Source organism: Schistocerca gregaria, chromosome 4, assembly GCF_023897955.1.
Source record: "Schistocerca gregaria isolate iqSchGreg1 chromosome 4, iqSchGreg1.2, whole genome shotgun sequence".
Taxonomy (NCBI): domain Eukaryota; kingdom Metazoa; phylum Arthropoda; class Insecta; order Orthoptera; family Acrididae; genus Schistocerca; species Schistocerca gregaria.
This window is the reverse complement of record NC_064923.1, coordinates 101,654,122-101,681,825: the sequence shown is the minus strand read 5'-3', so window position 1 is coordinate 101,681,825 and position 27,704 is coordinate 101,654,122. Positions and strand designations below refer to the sequence as shown.

Here is a 27,704-nt window from a genome sequence, read left to right as displayed (position 1 = left end):
TTCAGAATTCACACTCATAGGAGTGGAAGTTCGAAAACATAACGAAATGATTTTTTTTACATGTGAAATTTCATAATTTTTTTCACTTACCTATGACAGTATTTGTTGCTATAGGTACACTTTTCTTCGTAAGTAAGAGAGATTCTTCTATGAATTTTGCACAGCATACAAAACATACTTAAAGGTGTATGAAACTCAGGAATTTTCTAATTCTATTAAAAACTGTGGTAAAAACTGAGGTAATTAATTAAAAAATTTGTTTTTTTCTAAACATGAAGTTTAAAATACAGCAGTTTATTCGTTTTTCATAAATTAAATAAATTCTAGAGTTTTATACACCTGTGAGTATGGTATGTATGCTGTGCAAAATTCATCGAAGAATCTCTCTTACTTATGAAGAAAAGGGTACCTATAGCAACAAATGCAGCCATTATCAGTAAGTGAAAAAATGATGAAATTTCGCACGTAAAAAAAAATGATTTTGTTATGTTTTCGAACTTCCACTGCAATGAGTGTGAATCCTGAATCCTTCCTGGTGTTGCTGACAAAGTTTTATGAATTTATTTGTAAAATTATAGACAGTGTAAATTAAATTGTCCTGTGATGCCTCTCCCGGTTCAAGTCGGCCTGTTTGACGTCCTACCCCCTTAAGCGGACTCACAAGGGGAAGTCACAACGATTGGAACTCGGATTTACTGCAAACTTCGTACAGTCGCAGTACTCCATGAGGACAGCAAAATGTGTAAGCAGCAGCTCGTACTTCTCAAGCGTTACTGAGAAAGTCGCAAGATAATTTCGGTCGTCAAATATATATATATATTCATCCAGTCTCAAACATGCTCAATGGGGGACAGATTCGGAGATCTTGTTGGCCAGGGTAGTTGACTTACACCTTCTAGAGCACGTTGGGTGGCACGGGATACATGCGGACGTGCATTGTCCTGTTGGAACAGCAAGTTCCCTTGGCGGTCGAGGAATGGTAGAACGATGGGTTCGATGACGGTTTGGATGTACCGTGCATTATTCACTGTCCCCTCGACGATCACCAGAGGTGTACGGCCAGTGTAGGAGATCGCTCCCCACACCATGATGCCGGGTGTTGGCCCTGTGTGCCTCGGTCGTATGCAGTCCTGATTGTGGCGCTCACCTGCACGGCGCCAAACACGCATACGACCATCATTGGCACCAAGGCAGAAGCGACTCTCATCGCTGAAGACGACACGTCTCCATTTGTCCCTCCATTCACGCCTGTCGCGACACCACTGGAGGCGGGCTGCACGATGTTGGGGCGTGAGCGGAAGACGGCCTAACGGTGTGCGGGACCGTAGCCCAGCTTCATGGAGACGGTTGCGAATGGTCCTCGCCGATACCCCAGGAGCAACAGTGTCCCTAATTTGCTGGGAAGTGGTGGTGCGGTCCCCTACGGCACTCCGTAGGATCCTACGGTCTTGGCACGCATCCGTGCGTCGCTGCGGTCCAGTCCCAGGTCGGCGGGCACGTGCACCTTCCGCCGACCACTGGCGACAACATCGATGTACTGTGGAGACCTCACGCCCCACGTGTTGAGCAATTCGGCGGTACGTCCACCCGGCCTCCCGCATGCCCACTATACGCCCTCGCTCAAAGTCCGTCAACTGCACATACGGTTCACGTCCACGCTGTCGCGTCATGCTACCAGTGTTAATGACTACGATGGAGCTCCGTATGCCACGGCAAACTGGCTGACACTGACGGCGGCGGTGCACAAATGGTGCGCAGCTGGCGCCATTCGACGGCCAACACCGCGGTTCCTGGTGTGTCCGCTGTGCCGTGCGTGTGATCATTGCTTGTACAGCCTTCTCGCAGTGTCCGGTGCAAGTATGGTGGGTCTGACACACCGGTGTCAATGTGTTCTTTTTTCCATTTCCAGGAGTGTATATATACCTGTGCGAGGCCACTTTTAGTAAGAAGCTGCGGCAGCAAAGTGGTTAGCGTTCAGGTCCCCGGGACCGGTGGGTCGATTGATCGAATCCCGTTCGTCAGTTTTTTTCATTTCTAGCACAATTTCTTTGCTATTTATATTACAGTTGATATAATGGGAAAAATACGTGTAATCGGATGAACTTTTTAAAAAAAATGGTTCAAATGGCTCTGAGTACTATGGGACTTAACATCTGAGGTCATCAGTCCCCTAGAACTTAGAACTACTTAAACCTAACTAACCCAAGGACACCAAACACATCCATGCCCGAGGCAGGATTCGAACCTGCGACCGTGGAGGTCGCGCCGTTCCAGACTGAAGCGCCTAGAACCGCTCGGCCACAACGGCCGACGGATGAACTTTAATTGAATTTGCAATGTTATTTGGCAGTCTACAAATTCTTACTATCACACCTCGTACATAGTAAATGTGGCTTCACACTTTTAATTTAATAATATAGTCGTGATTTTTTGCTACCATTTGTAGGAACCAAACCGTGACAGGTAAGGTAAAATTCTTAGCTTATAAACAGGAAGGAATTACTCTACTTATTTTGTGGCCACTCGGGCCCCTGGCGGTACAGTGTTTCGGAAACGGCAGCATGTACCGTGACACCACGAAGGTTACTGGGCTTCTTTACAGGTGACGCAGGCGCCCTGCTAACGAGGCTGCACTGTTTACCATGAAGTCTGCAGGAAGTACCGTGTGAGCGCTGTGAAATACGAGCGAACAGGAACCCTGTTCATTATTGTACAGATGAAGTACAGTAATAACAACTCCGTCTGCTTCAGAGGCTTGGCACAGGTCTTTCAATTGGGGTCGCCCTAAGGTACCCCAGTTATTGTTATGAGGAAAGTGGAACTGCAGATTGATGTCCAACGCGAACCATGTGTCGTTCGTGGCGAATCCCCAACTCACTGAGACGGGAAGGTTTGTTTAAAGGCAGACTGATAAACCCGTGGCCCGCTGGGATTCGTCAGGCACTTTCTGTATCGCTATGCTACCGCGCCCGGCTACGCGAGAACCGACAAATGTAAATATGGCTCGATTCGGTGACGTTGTTCTTCCCACAGTGAAGCTGTTTATGTCGACTTATAACTTGAGAATGGTTCACACGTCGAAATCTCGATTGTGAGATAAATAAATCCTGTAACGTTTCTCGTATTTGAACTGTTGCATTTGTAGTTAATAACGTGAAGTTTACACTAGAAATTAGTAAATTATCCTTAATTTCAAACAGACCAGCCGGCCGGGGTGCCCGACCGGTTCTAGGCGCTACAGTCTGGAAGCCGCGAGACCGCTACGGTCGCAGGTTGGAATCCTGCCTCGGGCATGGATGTGTGTGATATCCTTAGGTTAGTTAGGTTTCAGTAGTCCTAAGTTTTACGGGACTGATCACCTTAGAACTTAAGTCCCATTTGAACCATTTTTTTTTCAAACAGACCGACAGAGACTTTTTGTCCTGTTGAAATGGTAACAAATATTTTGAAACACTGTACTGACACTTTTTTCCTTTTACAGACGACGGAATTACAGTCCCCGACTGAATTCCTGTTTCTGTCGCTCTGCAAGTCATTTAGCTCACTGCTTCCACAGTAGAAGAAAACGAAATACCAGTGAGACAAGAGAGGCTGAATTTTCCGACGCTTCCTCAAGAATACGTGCGAAATTTTTAATTAGCTTTTGTTAGAAATGATATCCATTTCTGTGCGCAATGCCTTGTTTTATTCAAAACAAGTACTTAAATTTCATGCCTTTTGTTCAGTAAAGATGTTGTTGTTGTGGTCTTCAGTCCTGAGACTGGTTTGATGCAGCTCTCCATGATTATCCTGCACAAGCCTCTTCATCTTCCAGTACCTACTGCAGCCTACGTACTTCTGAATCTGCTTAGTGTATTCTCTCTTGGTCTCCTTCTACGATTTTTACCCTCCACGCTGCCGTCCAGTACTAAATTGGTGATCCCTTGATGCCTCAGAACATGTCCTACCAACCGATCCCTTCTTCTTGTCAAGTTGTGCCACAAACTCCTCTTCTCCCCAATTCTATTCAATACCTCCTAATTAGTTATATGATCTAACCATTAGATCTTCAGCATTCTTCTGTAGCACCACATTTCGAAAGCTTCTATTCTCTTCTTGTCTAAACTATTTATCGTCCATGTTTCACTTCCATACATGGCTACACTCCATACAAATACTTTCGGAAACCACTTTCTGACACTTAAAGCAGTACTCGACGTTAACAAATTTCTCTTCTTTAGAAACGCTTTCCTTGCCATTGCCAGTCTACATTTTATATCCTCTCTACTTTGGATCATCAGCTATTTTGCCCCCCAAATAGCAAAACTCCTTTACTACTTGAAGTGTCTCATTTCCTAATCTAATTCCCTCAGCATCACGTGACTTAATTCGACTACATTCCATTATCCTCGTTTTGCTTCTGTTGATGTTGATCTTATACCCTCCTTTTAAAACAGTGTCCATTCCGTTCAACTGCTCTTCCAAGTCCTTTGGTGTCTCTGACAGAATTAAAATGTCATCGGCGAACCTCAAAGTTTTTATTTCTTCTCCATGGATTTTAATACCTACTCCGAACTTTTCTTTTGTTTCCTGTACTGCTTGCTCAATATACAGATTGAATAGCATCGTTGAGAGGCTACGACCCTGTCTCACTCCCTTCCCTACCACTGCTTTCCTTTCATGTCCGGCGACTCTTATAACTGCCATCTGGTTTCTGTACAAATTGGAAAACCCCTGCCACCTTCAGAATTTGAAAGAGAGTAAAGATACCGAAACAATATTGACATAATATGTATAATACACTGAAGGAAAAGAATCGCAACACCAGAGAGTACAAGAGTGCGGCCATCAACGCCATTGTGAGGATGCAGATCAGGTTTGCTTTAAATACACGCTGTATCGGGTGTGAGCGTTAGCTGCCTTTGAGATTGGACGCTGAGAGTTGTTAGTCAACAATACCTTTAAGGCGACAAATCCGCCATTACCAGCACTTCGTCCGCGGCTCGTGGTCTTGCGGTAGCGTCTCGCTTCCCGCGCACGGGGTCCCGGGTTCGATACACGGCGGGTTGAGGGATTTTCCCTGCCTCGAGATGACTGGGTGTTTTGTTTCTTTCATCCTCATTCACTCGCAAGTCGCCGTAGTGGCGTTAAAGAACTTGTGGAGCGGCGGCCGAACCGTCCCGCGAGGGGTCTCCCGGCCACCAATGCCACAGGCTCATTAATTAATCAACACCTCACTGAATTTGAACGACATCGTTAGGCTACGAGAAGCTGGATGTTCCTTCTAGTGTGCTGCAGAAAGACATGGAAGGAATGTATCTTCTGTACATGGCTGCTGGTAGCAGTGGTCACGGGAATGTATGGTTGCAAGAACGGCCGCGTTCATATTCGGCGTATCGCTCCGGCATCTGCAGCAGCAGTTGGCAACACAGTGACTCGACGAAATGTTACAAATTGAGCACTTCAAGGACTGCTGCGAGCCAGACGCCATGCAGCGTGCACTTCACTGACCCAAACCACCACCACTTGCTGTTACAGTGGTGTCAAGCGAGAGATCATTTTGGTCTTATGTCAAAGCGGCCAAAACAAAATGTCCAGACACTCTGTGACCAAAATGGTACTGAAACAGAGGATGACAGACTAAAGGCCGAAATACTAAATGTCTTTTTCCAAAGCTGTTTTACAAAGGAAGACTGCATTGTAGTTCCTTCTCTAGATTGTCGCACAGATGACAAAATGGGAGATATCGAAATAGACGACAGAGGGATAGAGAAACAATTAAAATAGCTCAAAAGAGGAAAGGCCGCTGGACCTGATGGGATACCAGTTCGATTTTATACAGAGTACGTGAAGGAACTTGCCCCCCTTCTTGCAGCGATGTACCATAGGTCTCTAGAAGAGCATAGCGTTCCAAAGGATTGGAAAAGGGTACAGGTCATCCCCGTTCTTAAGATGGGACGTCGAACAGATGTGCAGAACTATAGACCTATGTCTCTAACGTCTATCAGTTGCAGAATTTTGGAACACGTATTATGTACGAGTATAATGACTTTTCTGGAGACTAGGAATCTACTCTGTAGGAATCAGCATGGGTTTCGAAAAAGACGATCGGTGAAACCCAGCTCGCGCTCTTCGTCCACGAGACTCAGAGGGCCATAGGCACGGGTTCCCAGGTAGATGCCGTGTTTCTTGACTTCCGCAAGGCGTTCGATACAGTTCCCCACAGTCGTTTAATGAACAAAGTAAGAGCATATGGACTATCAGACCAATTGTGTGATTGGATTGAAGAGTTCCTAGATAACAGAACGCAGCATGTCATTCTCAATGGAGAGAAGTCTTCCGAAGTAAGAGTGATTTCAGGTGTGCCGCAGGGGAGTGTCGTAGGACCGTTGCTATTCACAATATATGTAAATGACCTTGTGGATAACATCGGAAGCTTAGTGAGGCTGTTTGCGGATGATGCTGTAGTATATCGAGAGGTTGTAACAATGCAAAATTGTACTGAAATTCAGAAGGAACTGCAACGAATTGACGCATGGTACAGGGAATGGCAATTGAATCTAAATGTAGACAAATGTAATGTGCTGCGAATACGTAGAAAGAAAGATCCCTTATCATTTAGCTATAATATAACAGGCCAGCAACTGGAGGCAGTTAATTCCATAAATTATCTAGGAGTACGCATTAGGATTGATTTAAAATGGAATTATCATATAAAGTTGATCGTCGGCAAGGCAGATGCTAGACCGAGATTCATTGGAAGAATCCTAAGGAAATGCAATCCGAAAACAAAGGAAGTAGGTTACAGTACGCTTGTTCGCCCACTGCTTGAATACTGCTCAGCAGTGTGGGATCCGTACCAGATAAGGTTGATAGAAGAGATAGAGAAGATCCACGGAGAGCAGCGCGCTTCGTTACAGGATGATTTAGTAATCCCGAAAGCGTTACGGAGATGATAGATAAACGCCGGTGGAAGACTCTGCAGGAGAGACGCTCAATAGCTCGGTACGGGCTTTTGATGAAGTTTCGAGAACATACCTTTACCGAGGAGTCAAGCAGTATATTGTTCCCTCCTCGCAAAGAGACCATGAGGATAAAATCAGAGAGATTAGAGCCCACACAGAGGAATACCGACAATCCTCCTTTCCACGAACAATACGAGTCTGGAATAGAAGGGAGAACCGTTAGAGGTACTCAAAGTACCCTCCGCCACACACCGTCAGATGGCTTGCGGAGTATGGATGTAGGTGTAGATGTAGAGATCATTGGTTGGCACGGTGGAGGTTTGTTGTGTTTTCTCATGAACGCTGGCTCTGCCTCGGTGCCAGTGACGGCCGTGTGTTGATTAGAAGGAGGCCATTCGAGGGCCTGCAACCAGCCTGTCTGCGAGCTAGACACACTCGACCTACATCTGGAGTTACGGTCTGGGGTGCGATTTCGTGTGACAGCGGGAGCACTCTCGTGGTTATGCCACGCACCCTGACTAAAAACTTGTACCTCAATCTGGTGTTTAGATCTGTTGTGCTGCCATTCGTGAACACCATTCCACTGGGTATTTTGCAACCGGACAACGCTCATTCATATACTGCTGTTGTTCCTCAGCATGCTTTAAAGAGTGTCGACATGTTGCCTAGGGCTGCAGGATCACCACATCTGTCTCCAATCGAATACATATGGACACCATCGGCTGAAAACTCCAGCGTCATACACAAACAGCGCAGACCGTCCCTGTGTATTCAAAAATGGTTCAGATGGCTGTGAGCACTATGGGACTTAACATCTGAGGTCATCAGTCTCCTAGAACTTAGAACTACTTAAACCTAACTAACCTAAAGACATCACTCACGTCCATGCCCGAGGCAGGATTCGAACCTGCGACCGTTGCGGCCACCCGGCCCTGTGTATTGACGGATCACCTGCAACAGGCATGGAACTCCATCCTACAAACTGATATCCGGCACTTGTACGACATAATGCATGCACGTTTGGATGCTTGTATTAAACATTCTGGCGGTTACACCGGTTAGAAGTACCAGCATTTCACATTTGCAATGGCTTTTCTGGTGCTTACACAAACCTATTGTGGTATAGTCAATGCCCACACCGTGGCGCCTGCAGCTGCGTGGCCGCGGTTTTTACGTCATACAACTACCGGCCGGCACGCCCCGCTTTCTTGTCAGCCCACACATGTTGATTGTGAAAATTTACTATTTGATCACGTTGGAATGAAGCCTCATCCGTAAAGAGAACATTTGCACTGAAATGAGGATTGACACATTGTTGGATGAACCATTCACAGAAGTATACCCGTGGAGGCCAATCAGCTGCTGATAGTGCCTGCACACGCTGTACATGGTACGGAAACAACTGGTTCTCACGTAGCACTCTCCATACAGTGACTTGGTCAACGTTACCTTGTGCAACAGTAACTTCTTTGACGCTGACATTAGGGTTATCGTCAACTGCACGAAGAATTGCCTCGTCCGTTGCAGGTGTCCTCGTCGTTCTAGGTCTTCGCCAGTCGCGAGTCATACGCTGGAATGTTCCGTGCTCCCTAACACGCCGATCAATTGCTTCGAACGTCTTCCTGTCGGGACACCTTCGTTTTGGAAATCTGTCTCGATACAAACGTACCGCCCCACAGCTATTGCCCCGTGCTAATCCATACATCAAATGGGCATCTGCCAACTCCACATTTGTAAACATAGCACTGACTGCAAAACCACGTTCGTTATGGACACTAACCTGTTGATGCTACGTACTGATGTGCTTGATGCTAGTGGTATAGAGCAATGAGTCGCATTACAACACAAGCACCGAAGTCAACATTACCTTCCTTCAATTGGGCCAACTGGTGGTGAATCGAGGAAGTACAGTACATACTGAACTAAAATGAGCTCTAACATGGAAACTAAGCTTTTCCGGACACATGTCCAGATAACATCTTTTCTTTATTTGTGTGTGAGGAATGTTTCCTGAAAGTTTGGCAGTACCTTTTTGTAACACCCTGTACATGCGTGTAAATGTGTAACGTGAAAATCGTATAAAAAAATGGCTCTGAGCACTATGGGACTTAACATCTTAGGTCATCAGTCCCCTAGAACTTAGAACTACTTAAACCTAACTAACCTAAGGACATCACACAACACCCAGCCTTCACGAGGTAGAGAAAATCCCTGACTCTGCCGGGAATCGAACCCGGGAACCTGGGCGTGGGAAGCGAGAACGCTACCGCACGACCACGAGATGCGGGCGAAAATCGTATCGTTAGCCTTAATAGCATTATTGGAAGAAATTGCTGCGGAATAAATAATTCATCGATTTCCAATGCATCATTACAGAAAAATATCTTGTAAGATGACACGAAGTGAAAGAGATAGACATCTACAGCGAAAGCAAGCAGTATTGATTTCTTCACTAGAGTCTTATTCGCAACAAAATTTCCCCTTTTTTACATCAAGTTCAGATATATTTATTCTTGCCAAGGAATTAGGAACATGCTATTAGAAGTACGATTCAGACTGCAGTACCGATCGCACTGCCTCTCTGCTTCTTGCGCCATATCACGTTTCTTACCAAACCAGGCGCGCTAACTTTCTTCCCAGGTTGCTCCGAGATCGTTGGCCACACTACGTTACGCGGCCACATTGCCTGCCCCGCAATGGTTGTGCGCGGTCGGACGTCTCGGCAGTGGAACTCAGTACTTCCGTCTGCTACGGAAAAAAAACCAGAAAGCAGCGAAAGGCTAGTGACGAGGAAGGTGAGCCCAAGGGGAATGTTGGTGCAGCCATCGTGTACGGTAGATTAGCTCCCACCGACGACAAGGTAAAACGGAAGCGAGTTTCCGCGCGCTATACCAGATAGGAATATCTGAGAATTGTGGAGGTGGTTCGATTAACCCTCTGCCAAGCACTTAAATGTGATTTGCCGAGTATGTATGTGGATATAGATAGTCGAAAATAAAAGTAAATTTGTGTTTGATGAAACAAAAGTCTTGTACGGCGATTCAGCAAATTGCCACTTTTGGGGCCTTAGAGATCACAACGGGCAGCATTTACGTTTGCCGCGAAAGGAGCTTTAGTGACCTCACGGGTACATGTGAGCGGTCTCGCAGCTGGTAGAGTACAGTACGATATACTGCGCGGCGGGTGTTCTCCAGAAACAAAATTAATTGATCAGCAGGTCGCTAACGGTGCTGCCGTCAGCAGAAAACTGGCGTCGTCGGGTGACCTTAAGGAAATGCAGAAAAGCCTTGCGTAAGAGTCTCATTCGGTGGTATTAATGACAGCTGGGTAGATGCTACGTAATGACGACAGCAAATGTGTCCTACACTGTCCTATTAGGAGACTGCTGATGAGCATTATGAGGACGCCACATTGTTTAGGTGTTCAGGGATAATACCAAATAGCGAAACAAAGTTGGATGACGAAGTAAATTCAGTATTTGGTAATGCGAACACAAGAACTAGTTTTTTTTTTTTTTGAAGGGTTCTGTGAAAGAGAAGATGATCTGCAACAGAAACTGCGTTCATAACAGTCGTAAGACCAGTTTCAGAGTATTGTTACAACGTTTGTAGTCCTGTCAAGTGCATTTTAACTTGAACGTGAGATCTCATAGGTGCCCGACGACCATCATACTATGAATACTGAGTACTTCTCTATCGCTGTCTTTTGGGAGCTAATAACAAAGAGTTCACTTGTTGCTCAAACTTTTTTCTGCTCCTTTCGAGCGCAGTGCATTTTCAGAAAATCAGAGAAAAGGACTTAAAACAATTCACGTCAAATGTTTTCAGTCTTAACATTAGTTCTGAACTGATAAGATTGAAATAATTTGACACAATACTCTGCTACAAGTTCTCTTATCTGCTGTTCTGACGACGGACTGTACCCGAAATTCGTAAATTAAGTTTGAACTACTAGACTGTTTACTATCGGCCAAAAAGCGGCGATAAAAATGTGCTCGCTATCCTTACCAAGCAGACCTGACGACAGGCATCGAAAGAATTTGGAAACGCTATGCTAGGATCGAAACGGGTCGGTATGGCCCGTAACAAATTTTAACAGATGTGGTCGGGGAACGTGTATGGGAATCGGTGGAAGAAAGGTGGCGTAAATTTGACAAAGTTCTCTATTACACCGTCAGATTTCTTTGGCATAAATATTTGACATATGAGCTTTGACACGACGCTAGGTGGTGCACAGCGATGATCGAGTCCCGTTCTGCGGACGTGACGCATCCAAAAAACCAGGCGCCAGCGCTGCGCGCTTGCTAACCTCACGCAGGCCCTCTTTTGGGTCAGACTTCGAGCAGTTTGTGTGATCCGCTGGACAGAACGAAAGCAAACAATGCGAAATCTTCCTCACTTCTGCAGGTTGTCCCACTATTATAGGTACAAATGAAACGGGTACAGCACAATGAAACCAGTGGGTCGGTGGTTGTAATGTTCTGGCTGATCAGTGTATCTGCAGTTTCGATCCTCGAGGACTCGTAAGTTTCTCATGTATTCAATTGTAATACGTCGTAACGGGCTAACCATTTCTTGCAGAATCTGTTTAACGGATCTGTTTACTCGTTTAATTTTTCTCTACTCGCGCCCCTTTCGTTTGTACGTATAATAGTGAACACGCTGTGGAGACAGTCCGACGGACTCTTAAAGAATTTGCGTAAAATACGATAAAACTGCCTACATGTAAACACTGATTCTTTTTCTACAGTAATGCGGTTCAGAGGATAATTAATGAATCATGTTTAGTATTCGATGGTAGTCAGGTATGTCTCTAATGCGACTGCTAAATGTTTAACTTTTTGCTGCAAAATATAACACCACGATACCCCTAGTGAAAGAAGAGCACCTAACAAAACGCCATTTAGCTTATGTTGTCACGAAGATGAACTCAGCAATGAAACAATGGCCTTGGAATGAATGCGGAGACCCTTCGTTTCCCGCGCAGCCATACTGTTTCAAAGTTCCCTTGATTCGACCACACCACCTCAGGCGGATGACAGGCCAGAACATATACATGCAGAAAGCACAGGCCTATCTGCTGTGTTGAAGTCTGAAACCGAAGTCTAAGTCTGGTGACGGAGCGCAAAATGCCGATTTCTGAGCTGTCATTTACAATTTTTCTCATGTGTGACTGATATGATGCATTGATTTTAACAACTGAACAACTTTTAATATTAGTATGAGATACGTAATTGTACACTTAACCTTATTTCTTCGAAACGCGTGACATTAATAGGACGGTGGTCGTTTTTGTCATTTGGCCAGGCGAAAGGGTGACAAATAGTTTGTAACATCGTATGAGAGTTGTTCCTTTGTACAGACGACAGTATTCTTAGGGAACTGCTGTTTTCGCTTCATTGTGAGTCATTTAGTTCATCGCTTCCAGAAGAGGAAAATACGAAATATCAGTTCGGCAGGAAGTGTTAAGTTTTCTTACCATTCCCCAACAGTACGTGTGGAATCATTTATTATACAGTTACGAAAAGTAACATCCATTTTTATTCGTAATGTTCGGTTTGTGCACAAAATAGGGGTTTGTGTTTTGGCGTTTATGAAAATGACTTTTGCTTAATAATCCAATAGCGAAATAATGTTGAAGTAAGAAGCATAATACATTGGAAAATGATTATAAAGGAAAGTCATGCAGTCAGTTCGATATTAACAGTCTGTCGTTTCAGTTCTTCGTTAATCAAAGAGTTTCAGGTCAAAAAATGGTTCAGAAGGCTCTAAGCACTATGGGACTTAACATTCGAGGTCATCAGTCCCCTAGACTTAGAACTAATTAACCCTAATTAACCTAAGAACATCACACACATCCATGCCCAAGGCAGGATTAGAACCTGCGACCGCAGCAGAAGCTCGGAAGCGCTTAGAACCGCTCGGCCACAACGGCCGGCTTCAGGGCAAAGGACCAACTATGTGCGAGATGTGTAATGACTCTTATCATTAAATTCTTATTATTTGGGCCCGAATTAGTACTCTAACAGAAGGCCATTCCGTAGCTTTAGCCTGTAAAATCACTGACCTAATCTGGATTTTTAAACAACATTGTCTGTGGAACGTAATATCATTTCCTTTCAAAAATATTTCGGTGCTAGCAAAATATTATAACAGCAATGTAATAAAGAAATGTTTACAATTAAGAGAAAGATAAGCTGAACGATGCTCCGAAATTCGCCTCTAATGGATGCTGATACAGATGTTCGTCACAATATAGTGATGTCATGTGTGGTCTCTATTATCTATGGTCTAGAATGGCACGATGATTTCTTTTCTTATCGGTGTCTTGTGCATACACAACGGATTAGCCAACACCACACAGCATATGTGGTGTATGTGAACATAAAAAAAGTATGAGGTTACAGGTAGCGCGCTGTAGGCGAGCTCTCCTGAGGAATACGTTCAGTTATGTGCGCAAGTTAGTCTCGTATAGTGCCCATGAGGGTATTATTCTGTTGGATTGGTTATTTGTTGCTGCGAGCCTAGAGTTGATTCCAGCGAACCGCTGGACGTTTAAACCTGCGTAGTTGCACAGAGCTACCTACAGGTCGCATTGCCGCTGGCACTATGAGAATGTGCGGTTTAGATCAACTCGGCGATTCTCTAGTGCCCATCCTATGGCGTTGACTGACGAAGCTGACCTATCAACACAGCTGAAGTACCAGGGTCCATAAATTTACTGACTACGGGAAAAAGAATGGAGGTGCTGCATGGGCGGAGAAGGGTAAGGACAATGTGTGTGTGTGTGTGTGTGTGTGTGTGTGTGTGTGTGCGCGCGCGTGGATGTGTGTGTGTGTGTGTGTGTGTGTGTGTGTGTGTGTGTGCGTGCGTGCGTGCGTGCATACACGCGCAGGCGCCGCCCGCGCGAAGTTCAAGCAAATAGGACTATGTTTCGACGAACCCCCCAAAATAAATAGAAATAAAATGCTAACACTAACTAGTAAATCTACTCAAGGGATGCACTTTTATTTTGACCGGCTTTGAATATGGTGCAGTGGAGTGCGAAATAAGACACATTTTTTTTATATATGCCCATACGGTCGATAAGATGGTGTAACACTCCTTCAAAAAAAACTGAGTCCCACATTTCTGAATGAATAACATTGAAGCGGTAACATATTAATAAAAGCTTCAAATGGAAGTTCTGTGGCTTTTAATGTACTCTGCAACGGTGCATCCAGATTTGTCGAAAAGTATGTTTTTTTCGAAATCCCCTCTCCCTCCCTTTATTTTACTTTTCATTTCTACAGGTGACTAATAGCAAAATACGTAGCATCCTTAACACCTAATTCAGCCATATATTACGAAGTGATATTCAAAACATGTGTTTGTCACAAATAAGCAAGAAATATAGCTGTACACGCATCCGCGTGGTGAAATTGTGCTGCAGCGTCACACATCGATCCCTTTGCAGGCAAAGTTATAGTTTTGCTTTTTCCAACGTTAAGTGTATGAATATCAATTTGTGACCAATTTGCATAACTCCTTCTTGGTGCGTCGTTTTCTTGCCTTAGTGTATTGAACTCATTTTTTTCAAGTGGCTGTTTCGCCTCTTAAAGGCCGTATGCGTACGTAAAAAAAGTTTCTTATTTTACTCTACACTACAACATATTCAAAGGTGATCAAACTCGAAGTGTATCCCTTGGGTGAGTTTATTTGTGTATGTTCCACATTCAGTGACTTTTCTATTATACGGACTTTAATATTATGGAATATTTATGAGCCTAACGCTCCGTTTCCTAATGCTGAAGAAGAAGTTAATATTCTCAAACGCAATAATCCGTTTCAAAATTTTAACTTTCTTCGACACGTGCTCCCCTTACGTTTTCCACTGGAAACAGAAAGCGTTCGGTAGTAAGTACTGTAGACCACTGACGATGTTGACAAATGCGTTTTGTGGCAGCTATTTCTGCGATGCTATATATAAAAAAACAAAGCTCTGATTTTTCCTACTAGGTTAGACTTCATGCTGGACCGGGGCGGGAACAGGAACGCATACCTTTCGCGCGTCTGCTCTGATTGATTGTGTCGCCTTTTCTTGGTTTTTATTTCTATTTTTTAAATTATTTTATTTATTAAATTGCTTGGAGGGGGAGGAACGACACACCGCACGCCGCAGACAGAGCAGCAGGGTCTCCGCAGTTAAGCGCGTGGCGCTGCACTCAAAGAGTTTGAAGGGAAACGGCAGAATTACAGTGACGTTGGCGCTGTTGGTGGGAAACACGTCACAGTGAGAATAATCTGTTCCGTTATATCAATTATAAAGAGCACAGCTCGCCAGTGTTAATGGCTGTATTACACATTATAGATGTCTTTCTTTCTATAAACGTGGGTTCGATGACAGATACACTGAGACCAAACATTTTTGTCAAATTCAGTATTATGAAAAAACGGATTGGGATGATTCTACGTATCCTGCAACGTGAAGCACTTCCTTTGAAGCGAGTTTGAACTCTTTACGTTTTCATAGGCCATAAAGTCTTTCCGGAACGGCGGAACGGGGAGTCCCCTGGCAGACGCATCACGTACACTATGCACACAGTCAAAAATCGACTTAAGATTCGTTCAGAAATTAACTTATAATGTGTTCAAAAATATTAAAAACCCAACAGGGATGCGTTTAAAATCATATAAATAATCGACAGACCAATGTGTGTTGGATGCTAGGCGCTTTGTGAAACAAGGTTTTTTTCTTCAAGAATATGAATTCCGTGCCCCTTGAGGTTGCCACCCCCGATTTCACCTCCCCCCCTCCCCCCAGATTCGTACCTTCGTAAAGTCACTGGCCATGAGGAAAAGAAAGACTTTCTCGTGCTCGTCAGACAAGGCATTTAGTGTGCAGACATACAGGTTTCATGTGTTCAAGAGATCCTTTAAACTGGGGCTGAAGATGCAATAGCTGCGCCTATATGTCTACTGCGTAGTTATTCGGGAACTGGAAACATTACATAGTGATCTCGCTGAGGAGGACATGGGACCACGAATTACTAACCAGCTTGTCTCGTCTGCTACATGTAGGTGCAGAGGAACGAATATTTTCTTACGAAAGAAATATTAAAGGAGTGTTTTAGTTCCGTAGAAGGCTCTGTTCAGTGGCAGCTAGCGCCTTTACAAACAGGTCGGTATTGAAGTGATGAACAAATTACATCGTTTATGTTCAAAGTTTATAGTGAAGATACATACGAAATAAATACATATAATAATGACTAACTTTGTGTAATGCGATTCGTTTATCTTCTTCCTTATTTCTTTCTTATACTTACTCCCACGTAGTCCAGATGACCGGTATCATAAAGCGTTAGGTTACACTTAACTGAATCATTATCATTAAACGGTTTTACGCGAACAAGGAAAGTGAACGGAGGCCTCACGCGCGCATTCCTTTTGGAAGCTCAGTAGATGCAGGGAGCAGTCTGAGGCAACAGCTGACACACGACGAGAATGCGGACAACAGGTGCGCTACGTGTGGAGGAGAATCTTGTAGCTGTTAACAGAGTGAGTGAGTGAGATGCTCAGCTTCTGCCGCACTCGACGGCCTGCTCTTCTGCTGCGTCCTCACGTTGTGCGTGCACCTCTCTACGGCCCGGGCCTTAGGCCCGTAAAAATATGATCAAATATTCGTCAAATTTCTACGACAAAGATCTTTGACGTGGCGCTAAAAAGGGATGTTAAACTGTCGTCACATCTTTCGTCAAGTTCAAGATGGCGGACCACAATGACTGGTTATTATTCGCTGCAGTTGCGTCTACCACAATTGCATTATGTTTGCATTTGGAAGAGAAGCGGCGGAAAAAAAGGGAAAACATACTTGGGTGAAGTCGTGGGTCTTACGTCGAGATAATAAAGGCATTTATAAAAATGTGTTACGAGAGCTGCAAGTGGAGGACGTCGTCTTGTATAAATCACTCACGAATGAAAGAGACTGCATTTCAGTATTTTCTCAGTAAAGTGGCTCCTAATATTACAAAGCAGAAAACTCGCTTGAGTGATCCTACAAGTGCAGAAGACGGATTCACAACAACACTGTGATTTCTTGCTACAGGAGAGAGGTTCTCTAAATTACTATACAGCACTCGAATACCACAGCGCACATCAACCAAAATAATTCTAGAAACGAGCCAAGCGATTTATAAAGCACTGGAGGAGGAATATCTGAAGATAAATGAATGTTTAGTGCACTATATGTGCGTTGACAACTATTTCTGTTTTTGAATATGGAATTAATAAAATTAGTGTTCCAACTATTACAAAATTAATGAGAAGTACGAAAGGGGTGAAACACTTTCTAACCTGTGTCTTTAATATTTCTGGATTTGCAGCCATAATATTCAGGTACAAGAAGGTCTTCTTAGAGCAGTTGAGAAGGCAGCGGTTGCAAGAGGACGTAATGTGGTGTGAGGTACCGAAGTTTTGCTAGGTACGAGTATCGTAAGAAAGCCCACCTAACTGTGGTCCTTCTCCGCGATTGGCTGCTGCATTCGGAAGTTCCTCGCCAAAATGATAATCCTCTGTTATTAATATTAGACATACTAAACAGCGTATTTGCTTGCATTTCAAGTTACAACATCTCTCAGTAGTGTGCTATCATTACATTATTTCACAAATATTAACAACCAGCAGAATAATAAACAACTGCTAAACAAAAAGCCAGACGAAACACTTCGGTGATCTTCGGATCGCGTCTAACTTGGATGACGGGCGAAGTGGTTCGGCTGTAAGATCAGAGCTGGATCGAAAGCCACGGAGGAAGGACATGTTGTCTGCAGCAGTCGGTGTCAGGTTAAGACTATTAGCAATGTGTGGTAATATGGACGTGTAGCTGAGAACAGTGTCATTGTAATTGCAGAAATACGCAGTTCATTAATTTGTTGAATAATAGGAATGAGAGGAATATTTTTGAGATAAAAGGTTTATGATACGTACGTGTAAATACACCCTCTCTCACTATCTCTTTTTCAACTTGCCGTAAGGCATCCAGAGTTCAAAAATAAACAAAGGGAAATGGAGAGCTAAGAAATTTTTATTGTAGCGTGTCGTCCTCTATTCCGGCTTCCTGAAAAACTGCATTGGTGTTTCCCGATGCAGAGGTTGATGGCTGTAGCTGTGATTGTGGAATTACAGTCACATGCAACATAACCCTCCAGCACACGATTAGTAGCATACATTGTGTCCCTTGCTCACTCCCTCAACCCTGTCAAAACAAGGTTATTATAAGGAGTCCAAGGGACACACAACTAAACTTTGCAGCCATGTTTACAAACACACTACAGACGTCAAATAGCTGTAGCGATGCCAGCGCTCCAAGTGATTACATTTCACACTGTTGTGAACAGAAGGCGAATGACTTTTATGACCAAATCTACGGCAAACCCCTAGATATGATCGCCGGTCGCGGTGGTCTAGCGGTTCAGGCGCTCAGTCCGCAACCGCACGACTGCTACGGTCGCAGGTTCGAATCCTGCCTCAGGCATGGATGTGTGTGATGTCCTTAGGTTAGTTAGGTTTAATTAGTTCTAAGTTCTAGGGGACTGATGGCCACAGATGTTAAGTCCCATAGTGCTCAGAGCCATTTGAACCATTTTTGAACCTAGATATGATCATATTTCTTTGACGAAAGGCGACATTTGACAAAGTTTCCTATTGTTGTTGTTGTTGTTGTCTTCAGTACAGAGACTGGTTTGATGCAGCTCTCCATGCTACTCTATCCTGTACAAGCTACTTCATCTCCCAGTACTTATTGCAAACCCACATCCTTCTGAATCTGCTTAGTGTATTCATCTCTTGGTCTCCCTCTACGAGTTTTGCCCTCCTCGCTGCCCTCCATTACTAAACTGATGATCCCTTGATGCTTCAGAACATGTCCTACCAACCGAGCCCTTCTTCTAGTCAAGTTGTGCCACAGATTTCTCTTCTCCCCAATTCTATTCAATACCTCCTCATTAGTTATGTGATCTACCCATCTAATCTTCAGCATTCTTCTGTAGCACCACATTTCGAAAGCTTCTATCGTCTTCTTGTCCAAACTATTTATCATCCATGTTTCACTTCCATACACTCCATACTTTCAGAAACGACTTCCTGACATTTAAATCTATACTCGACGTAGGTAAATTTCTCTTCTTCAGAAACGCTTTCCTTGGCATTGCGAGTCTACATATTATATCCTCTCTACTTCGACCATCATCAGTTATTTTGCTCCCCAAATAGCAATACTCCTTTACTACTTCAAGTGTCTCATTTCCTAATCTAATACCCTCAACATCACCCGACTTAATTCGACTACATTCCATTATCCTCGTTTTGCTTTTGTTGATATTCATCTTATATCCTCCTTTCAAGACACTATCCATTCCGTTCAACTGCTCTTCCAAGTCCTTTGCTGTCTCTGACAGAATTACAATGTCATCGGTGAACCTCAAAGTTTTTATTTCTTCTCCATGGACTTTAATACTTACTCCGAACTTTTCTTTTGTTTCCTTCACTGCTTGCTCAATATACAGACTGAATATCATCGCGGAGAGGCTACAACCCTGTCTCACTCCCTTCCCAACCACTGCTTCCCTTTCATGTCCCTCGACTCTTATAATTGCCTTCTGGTTTCTGTACAAATTGTAAATAGCCTTTCGCTCTCTGTATTTTACCCCTGTCACCTTCAGAAATAAATAAATAATAATAAATATTTCATAATGTCAACGGCGACTGTGATGTCTTTTAAGAAATATTGGATGACTGTGGATCCCAACAATGAGAAGTTAATCCATGAGAAGTTAATTTTTTGAAATATTGACATGTTTAAAATTTTAAGTCCTATCTCAAACCTTCGAGAGGGGCGTCGCCACTATCAGTTTATTGCCCCGGTAGATCTGGGGCTGACACTAGTGTACGTGTTCTACGGCTGCTGACGAATCATCGCGTTTGTGTTTTTCTTACATCAGGTTTATTCTTACGATGAACGAAGGATAGGAGTGGTGCCCAAAGCGCAACCAACCGCCAGCGCGTTGAAGCGTTGTCTGAACCGCAACCACGGCCAAGCGCTTCGTCCGCCGGCTCTGATTTGCCGCCCACGCTCACTGAGCAGGTCACGGCGTGGTTTGTGCCTTTCGCTTGGGCGATCGAAGGCAGCGACCGACCGGCGCGACGGGCCGGCTTCCGGGGCTACACCCAAACAGCTTCCCCAAGCTTCTGCTGCACGTCTTTGTAATCGCACCCACATTCATTCACTCTAACAATCGAGCACGCTTAAGACAGGTGGTTACAGGTACATGGTGTGTTGAACATAAAACGTCGTAAAAAAGAGAATAAAACGCACTCAATTTCGATTCTTAGCGCCGTCTTCCTATCTGGCACGTAAAAATATGAGAGAACGCAGGCAGAGGAAAGACGCTCTGCCGACCTGATAAAACCACGAAATTACACTACTGGCCGTTAAAATTGCTACACCAAGAAGAAAAGCAGTTGATAAACGGGTATTCATTGGACAAATATACTAGAACTGCCATATGATTACATTTTCACGCAATTTGGGTGCTTAGATCCTGAGAAATCAGTACCCAGAACGACCATCTCTGGTCGTAATAACGGCCTTGATAAGCCGGGGCATTGAGTCAGAGCTTGGATGGCGTGTACAGGTACAGCTGCCAGTGGAGCTTCAACACGATACCACAGTTCATCAAGAGTAATAACTGGCGTGTTGTGACGAGCCACTTGCTGGGCCACCATTGACCAGACGTTTTCAATTGGTGACAGATCTGGAGAATGTGCTGGCCAGGGCAGCAGTCGAACATTTTCTGTATCCAGAAAGACCCGTACAGGACCTGAAACATGTGGTCGTGCATTATCCTGCAGAAATGTAGGGTTTCGCAGGGATCGAATGAAGGGTAGAACCACGGGTCGTAATACATCTGAAATGTAACGTCCACTGTTCAAAGTGCCGTCAATGCGAACAAGAGGTGACCGAGACGTGTAACCAATGGCACTACGTACCATCACGCCGGGTGATACGCCAGTATGGCGATGATGAATACACGCTTCCAATGTGCGTTCACCGCGATGTCACCAAAGACGGATGCGACCATCATGATTCTGTAAACAGAACCTGGATTCATCCGAAAAACTGACGTTTTGCCATTCGTGCACCCAGGTTCGTCATTGAGTACACCATCGCAGGCGCTCCTGTTTGTGATGCAGCATCAAGGGTAACCGCAGCTATGGTCTCCGAGCTGATAGTCCATGCTGCTGCAAACGTCGTCGAACTGTTCGTGCAGAATGTTGTTGTCTTCCAAACGTCCCCATCTGTTGACTCAGGGATCGAGACGTGGCTGCACGATCCGTTACAGCCATGCGTATAAGATGCCTATAATCTCGACTGCTAGTGATACGAGGCCGTTGGGATACAGCACGGCGTTCCGTATTACTCTCCTGAACCCACCGATTCCATATTCTGCTAACAGTCATTGGAACTCGACGTGCGAGCAGCAATGTCGCGATACGACAAACCGCAACCGTGATATGCTACAATCCGACCTTTATTAAAGTCGGAAACGTGATGGAACGCATTTGTCCTCCTTACACGAGGCATCACAACAAAGTTTCGCCAGGCGACGCCGGTAACTGCTGTTTATGTATGAGGAATCGGTTGGAAACTTTCCTCGTGTCAGCACGTTGTAGGTGTCGCCGCCGGTGCCAACCTTGTGTGAATGTTCTGAAAAGCTAATCATTTGAATATCACAGCATCTTCTTCCTGTCGGTTAAATTTCGCGTCTGTAGCACGTCATCTACGTGGTGTAGCAATTTTAATGGCCAGTAGTGTATATAAAAATTATATGAAAGGTAGATTGATTACCGCCTTTTTAAGGTACAACCAAGAATGAGATAAAGTGGTCTGGGAAAATCACGGAACTCTTGGGCCAGGAGATGTGGAAACCTATCCTCCCTCAAACTAGGCCAGTGTCTTAATGATTGCGTCATTTAGCTCGGTATTGTCATATCACCACTTATGCTCAGGCCAAAGACTGGGATGTTCCAGATGGCTTGCGACATATAATTCTAATGTACTGATGCAATGAGAAATTTCGTAGTAGTTAGAATTTTTATGAAGTAATTACGTTTAATTGTTATCTCTGATTTATATACACTGCCAGAGCAAGGAGAGTTAGTAACGTTATCAGTGTCACGGTGTAAAGTCAAGCGCCGGTACACCAGTCGGAAACAATAGAGAAGAGACGGCTGTGAGAAGACGTCAGCCAATCGCTCGCTGACCGACCCATCTCCAGGACGACAACGCGGCAGCAGCGGCCCCTATGTGAAGAGGCGACTCCTCAATTAAGTTGACTTGAAGACTAGCGACTTGCAGAGAAGCGTCAAACCTCGTTGCTTCGCTTGTACTGTCTATGTAGCTCAGACTTGTGATTGTTTATACCGAAGACGATTGCTTATTTTGTACGTCGCCCTTTGCTTGCGACACATCTGTGTGATTGTAAAAGTTAGGTATTGTCATTTACTTTTTGTACTAAAATTCATTAATACGATTTGTTTGATTTTAATTGCCTAGCTAACCAAGTACGAAGGATACATAGACAACCATATTTAAGAAAACTGGGCGTAATATTTCACGACGGGCATGTATACGTAATAATTACAGACAGCAATCACCATTAATTAAAAGTTACAACGAACATTTCATTCAAGACAGCCTTCTTGTCCAGTTTTCACGGACTGTCTCAATAATGGCAACCGTTTCAGTACCTAGGACTACCCAGGGTAGGCTAGCTGAAGAAGAAGTCGTGCCGTTCGTATCGGTCAACTGATTTAACAGAGGAGCACTTCTTGAAGGAAGGAAGACTGGTTTTAACGTCTTTTCGATATCGAGGTCATTCGTGTCAAGGATGGGAAAGGAAATCGGCCATGCCCTTCCATAGGATCCATCCCGGCGTTTGCCTGGAGAGATTTAGGGAAACCACGGAAAATATAAACCAGGATGGGCCGACCCGGGTTTGTACCGTCGTCCTGTCGTATGAGAGCCCAGCGTGCTATCCTCTGCACCGATCTCGCTCGGTGAGAACGTCTTACGAAATTCCTTGAGAGAGTGGGCGACGAAACACAGTGCTTCTTCCGCGTCGCGAACGCTACATTTCTTTTTCAGTGCCGGACATCAATGGTCCAGCTCCCTCGGGTACGGTGTTTGGAAGGAGCGACTTGTAACTCGATACCAATTAGCGCCGACCGCACCGCATAGTGAGGCGCCGTCAAAAAGGAGCCGTACAAGTTTTAGCTGAACGTCCCGCACCCCTTCACCCTCCACTAGGTCATGCCAAGCTTCATCTCTCACTGGATCGTAGGATCTCCAGTTGAATCTACAGGGTGGTCGGAAATTCCCGTTACAAACTTCTACGACTTGTAATGGGGAATGAGTACATAACATTTTGAATAGGAACCCATGTTCAGAAACTTACTATTTCCGCGGTACGACCATTTGAAAACGTGTTGCTTATGCTATCATTTTCACAGGTAATTGACTGGGCGTGATCCAGTAAATCACTTGTTTTACAGTTCCACTCATTAATAGACAATGAGGCTGATCGTGTACTTGCTGACGGGTTCTCATCAACGTGATGCACTAACGCCCCTTCCAGTCCGGGCGTTTGGGGCCTCCCTGGAGCGCCACAGTCACGCCTGCTGCTGGTGAAGATACCCTGTCTCGAAACCGCTGCGTCATTGTGACGAAAAAGGTACGCGATGTAGTCTGAAGTTGTGGAGAACCATCTTGATAAAGGAGACGAGCAGCTCTTGCATTGCCGTGAGCTTCGCCATTCAGGAAGATCATGTCGGTGTTTTCTGCCAACTTGTACTCAACCACTGACAGACGCGTGAATGAGGCTCAACCACGTCAGTGAGGTAGGATAGGATGTTAAATGACATCAGCCGATCTGACGTAAGCACCCGTCACTATGACTATCCTGTTGCAAACCTACCTAGCAAATACACTCCTGGAAATCGAAAAAAGAACACATTGACACCGGTGTGTCAGACGCACCATACTTGCTCCGGACACTGCGAGAGGGCTGTACAAGCAATGATCACACGCACGGCACAGCGGACACACCAGGAACCGCGGTGTTGGCCGTCGAATGGAGCTAGCTGCGCAGCATTTGTGCACCGCCGCCGTCAGTGTCAGCCAGTTTGCCGTGGCATACGGAGCTCCATCGCAGTCTTTAACACTGCTAGCATGCCGCGACAGCGTGGACGTGAACCGTATGTGCAGTTGACGGACTTTGAGCGAGGGCGTATAGTGGGCATGCGGGAGGCCGGGTGGACGTACCGCCGAATTGCTCAACACGTGGGGCGTGAGGTCTCCACAGTACATCGATGTTGTCGCCAGTGGTCGGCGGAAGGTGCACGTGCCCGTCGATCTGGGACCGGACCGCAGCGACGCACGGATGCACGCCAAGACCGTAGGATCCTACGGAGTGCCGTAGGGGACCGCACCGCCACTTCCCAGCAAATTAGGGACACTGTTGCTCCTGGGGTATCGGCGAGGACCATTCGCAACCGTCTCCATGAAGCTGGGCTACGGTCCCACACTCCGTTAGGCCGTCTTCCGCTCACGCCCCAACATCGTGCAGCCCGCCTACAGTGGTGTCGCGACAGGCGTGAATGGAGGGACGAATGGAGACGTGTCGTCTTCAGCGATGAGAGTCGCTTCTGCCTTGGTGCCAATGATGGTCGTATGCGTGTTTGGCGCCGTGCAGGTGAGCGCCATAATCAGGACTGCATACGACCGAGGCACACAGGGCCAACACCCGGCATCATGGTGTGGGGAGCGATCTCCTACACTGGCCGTACACCTCTGGTGATCGTTGAGGGGACACTGAATAGTGCACGGTACATCCAAACCGTCATCGAACCCATCGTTCTACCATTCCTAGACCGGCAAGGGAACTTGCTGTTCCAAGAGGACAATGCACGTCCGCATGTATCCCGTGCCACCCAACGTGCTCTAGAAGGTGTAAGTCAACTACCCTGGCCAGCAAGATCTCCGGATTTGTCCCCCATTGAGCATGTTTGGGACTGGATGAAGCGTCGTCTGACGCTGTCTGCACGTCCAGCACGAACGCTGGTCCAACTGAGGCGCCAGGTGGAAATGGCATGGCAAGCCGTTCCACAGGACTACATCCAGCATCTCTACGATCGTCTCCATGGGAGAATAGCAGCCTGCATTGCTGCGAAAGGTGGATATACACTGTACTAGTGCCGACATTGTGCATGCTCTGTTGCCCGTGTCTATGTGCCTGTGGTTCTGTCAGTGTGATCATGTGATGTATCTGACCCCAGGAATGTGTCAATAAAGTTTCCCCTTCCTGGGACAATGAATTCACGGTGTTCTTATTTCAATTTCCAGGAGTGTATGTTTCCAAACGGCTGTAGCACGAAAATGGTACGTTTCCGGACATGTATTCCTATTCAAAATATTATGTACTCACTCCCCACTACAAGTCCTAGAAGTTTGTAACGGGAATGTCCAACCACCCTGTATATTAACATCTGGTTCACTATCATGTAAGCAGTTTTAGAGGACATCATTGTCACCACAGAAAGTAAAAGTATGTACTCATAACATTTTATTTTATGAATAAATATTTTTACAACCAAGGGGGACCATGATTACCTTTAAAGAATCTCTGTTACTTCGGATTCCAGTGTGTTCAGTTTCGTAATCTGACCACGCGGCTAATTATGCTTCCTTTATGACTGTTTGTGATAGCATTGTTTGGAAGTTGCTAAATCTCATTTATCTGGTGTCTGACGTATTTATTTAATGTACATAATAATCCATATCTCTCGTTTGTTTGTTTTTAATGTTGCTGATCCGTACTGTGCTTGAGTTATTAACTCATGTATCTGGAATAAACACATCCGTCAGTAGGAGATGTATTCTGATGCCTTTTCTATGAGATTCACGATGCTCATTAATTTGTCTACAATTGCCACAGGGTTAGATGTCCATAAATATTAAAACTCGTCCCGACTGTTTGAATGAAGAATCGACAACACTCCAGAGTAATTGAAGGACATCTTCTACACACCAGGAGCTGCACTTGAAATATTTATCAGCCAAACCAGTATTCGGGATTATAACCCATCGTCAGCGGCATTTGATACAGAGAAACAAACAACTGCGTGTACATCAGTTTCTACAACATAGCAACTGTGTACAATAGCAGAAACGTAAGTCTACTTACAGTGGGTATGATATTGAGCTTGACGTGCATCTAGAAGTCCAACTACAACCATGCCTACGTTGGTACGATAGGATACGAAAATCCGTAGTACAAAAGTGCAGGAGGTGATGATGTCTTGCAGAACTCCAGACATTCAAGATTTTTGCTCCAGAGCGCCCTATGTCGCAGGTTGCAAGCTGGCATACGTCTCGCACATACCTGCACCAGCGGCAGCAGTTAGCACGGAGGCGGCGGCGGTGAAGACGGCGAGCGATGGCAGCAGCAGCTGTTGCGGGCGGGCTGCCCACCTGCTTGGTTTCGGGGTGACCATCTCGCACGGGCGAGCTGTTGCGAGTGCCTGAGACGGCAGCGACGGCGGCGGAGGCGGCCACCGTGCCGCGCACCACTTTCACTTACACCGAACTGCCCCCCCCCCTCCTGCCCCCCCCCCCTCTTTCCACCACTCTCGTCCAGGAGCCGGACCTTCTCCGGAACTTCGCGGATACTGAGTCTGTGGTTCCACACGGTGGGGCAGCATCCTGCTGCCGGGAGACTTCAGCGAATGGGCAGGGCGGCAACTTCCGCGATTTATGATCGTTTCGCAGTAACTAGCCGCTCTCTCCTACGTTACTTAAGCACACAGTGAGAAGATAGCCACATATTCAGTAGACCATTTACGCAATTTCTGTCAAACTGATGGAAACGAGACAGTTGAAAGCTTTGTATTTCTGAACAGTTTGTGGTGTTCTGATGTACGCTGGCCATCCACAGAGCACTAAACTGTACAGTAACTTTAATTAACTACCCATGTTACAAGTTAAATGTAGGCTTCTTAAACAAATTAACATATTTTTCTACTATAGTACTTCTGGCATCGGTTTAATTAATGGAGTGGAGCGCGTTGTCCCGAAGACATGATTGCACCAAGGATTTAAAATTTTGCGTTGCAACCCATCAGACATTTTATATTGTTGGGAAAATCAATAGAGAATTTTGTGACTATATAATGCACTTATTTCTGAACCACTCATACCTACCCACAGCTTTAAATGTTGTGATCATATCTAGGTTCAAAAATGGTTCAAATGGCTCTGAGCACTATGGGACTTAACATCTGTGGTCATCAATCCCCTAGAACTTAGAACTACTTAAACCTAACTAACCTAAGGACATCACACACATCCATGCCCGAGGCAGGATTCGAACCTGCGACCGTAGTGGTCAAGCGGTTCTAGACTGAAGCGCCTAGAACCGCACGGCCACACCGGCCGGCCCATAGTCACAGTACATAAATTTTTTCTTAAAAAAAGGTATTATATTACCGATTTCAACGAATTGGGTCGTCATTTTCAATGCAAAACATCAGTTGGAGAATATATTATGGGAATTGTGACCATACAAGTGACATAGTGCATGACATAATCCAAGATGGTGGGGAGAAATGGCGGGAAAACGACCCTGCCTATAATGGACATACGTTTTTATTTTGCAAGCTATATCTC

At 45.1% G+C, this 27,704-nt stretch overlaps 1 protein-coding gene across 1 annotated transcript in view; it reads right to left on the bottom strand.

The window, feature by feature from the left end:
• The window catches only part of LOC126267621 (uncharacterized), a 90,734-nt gene extending 64,193 nt beyond the window's left edge, over window positions 1–26,541 (bottom strand). Inside the window, exon 1 of the mRNA XM_049972919.1 lies at window positions 26,422–26,541. Within this exon, the coding sequence (XP_049828876.1) occupies window positions 26,422–26,533 (112 nt within the window). The 5' untranslated portion in view covers window positions 26,534–26,541. The remainder of the gene's footprint in view (window positions 1–26,421) is intronic.
• Window positions 26,542–27,704: the final 1,163 nt, after the last annotated feature.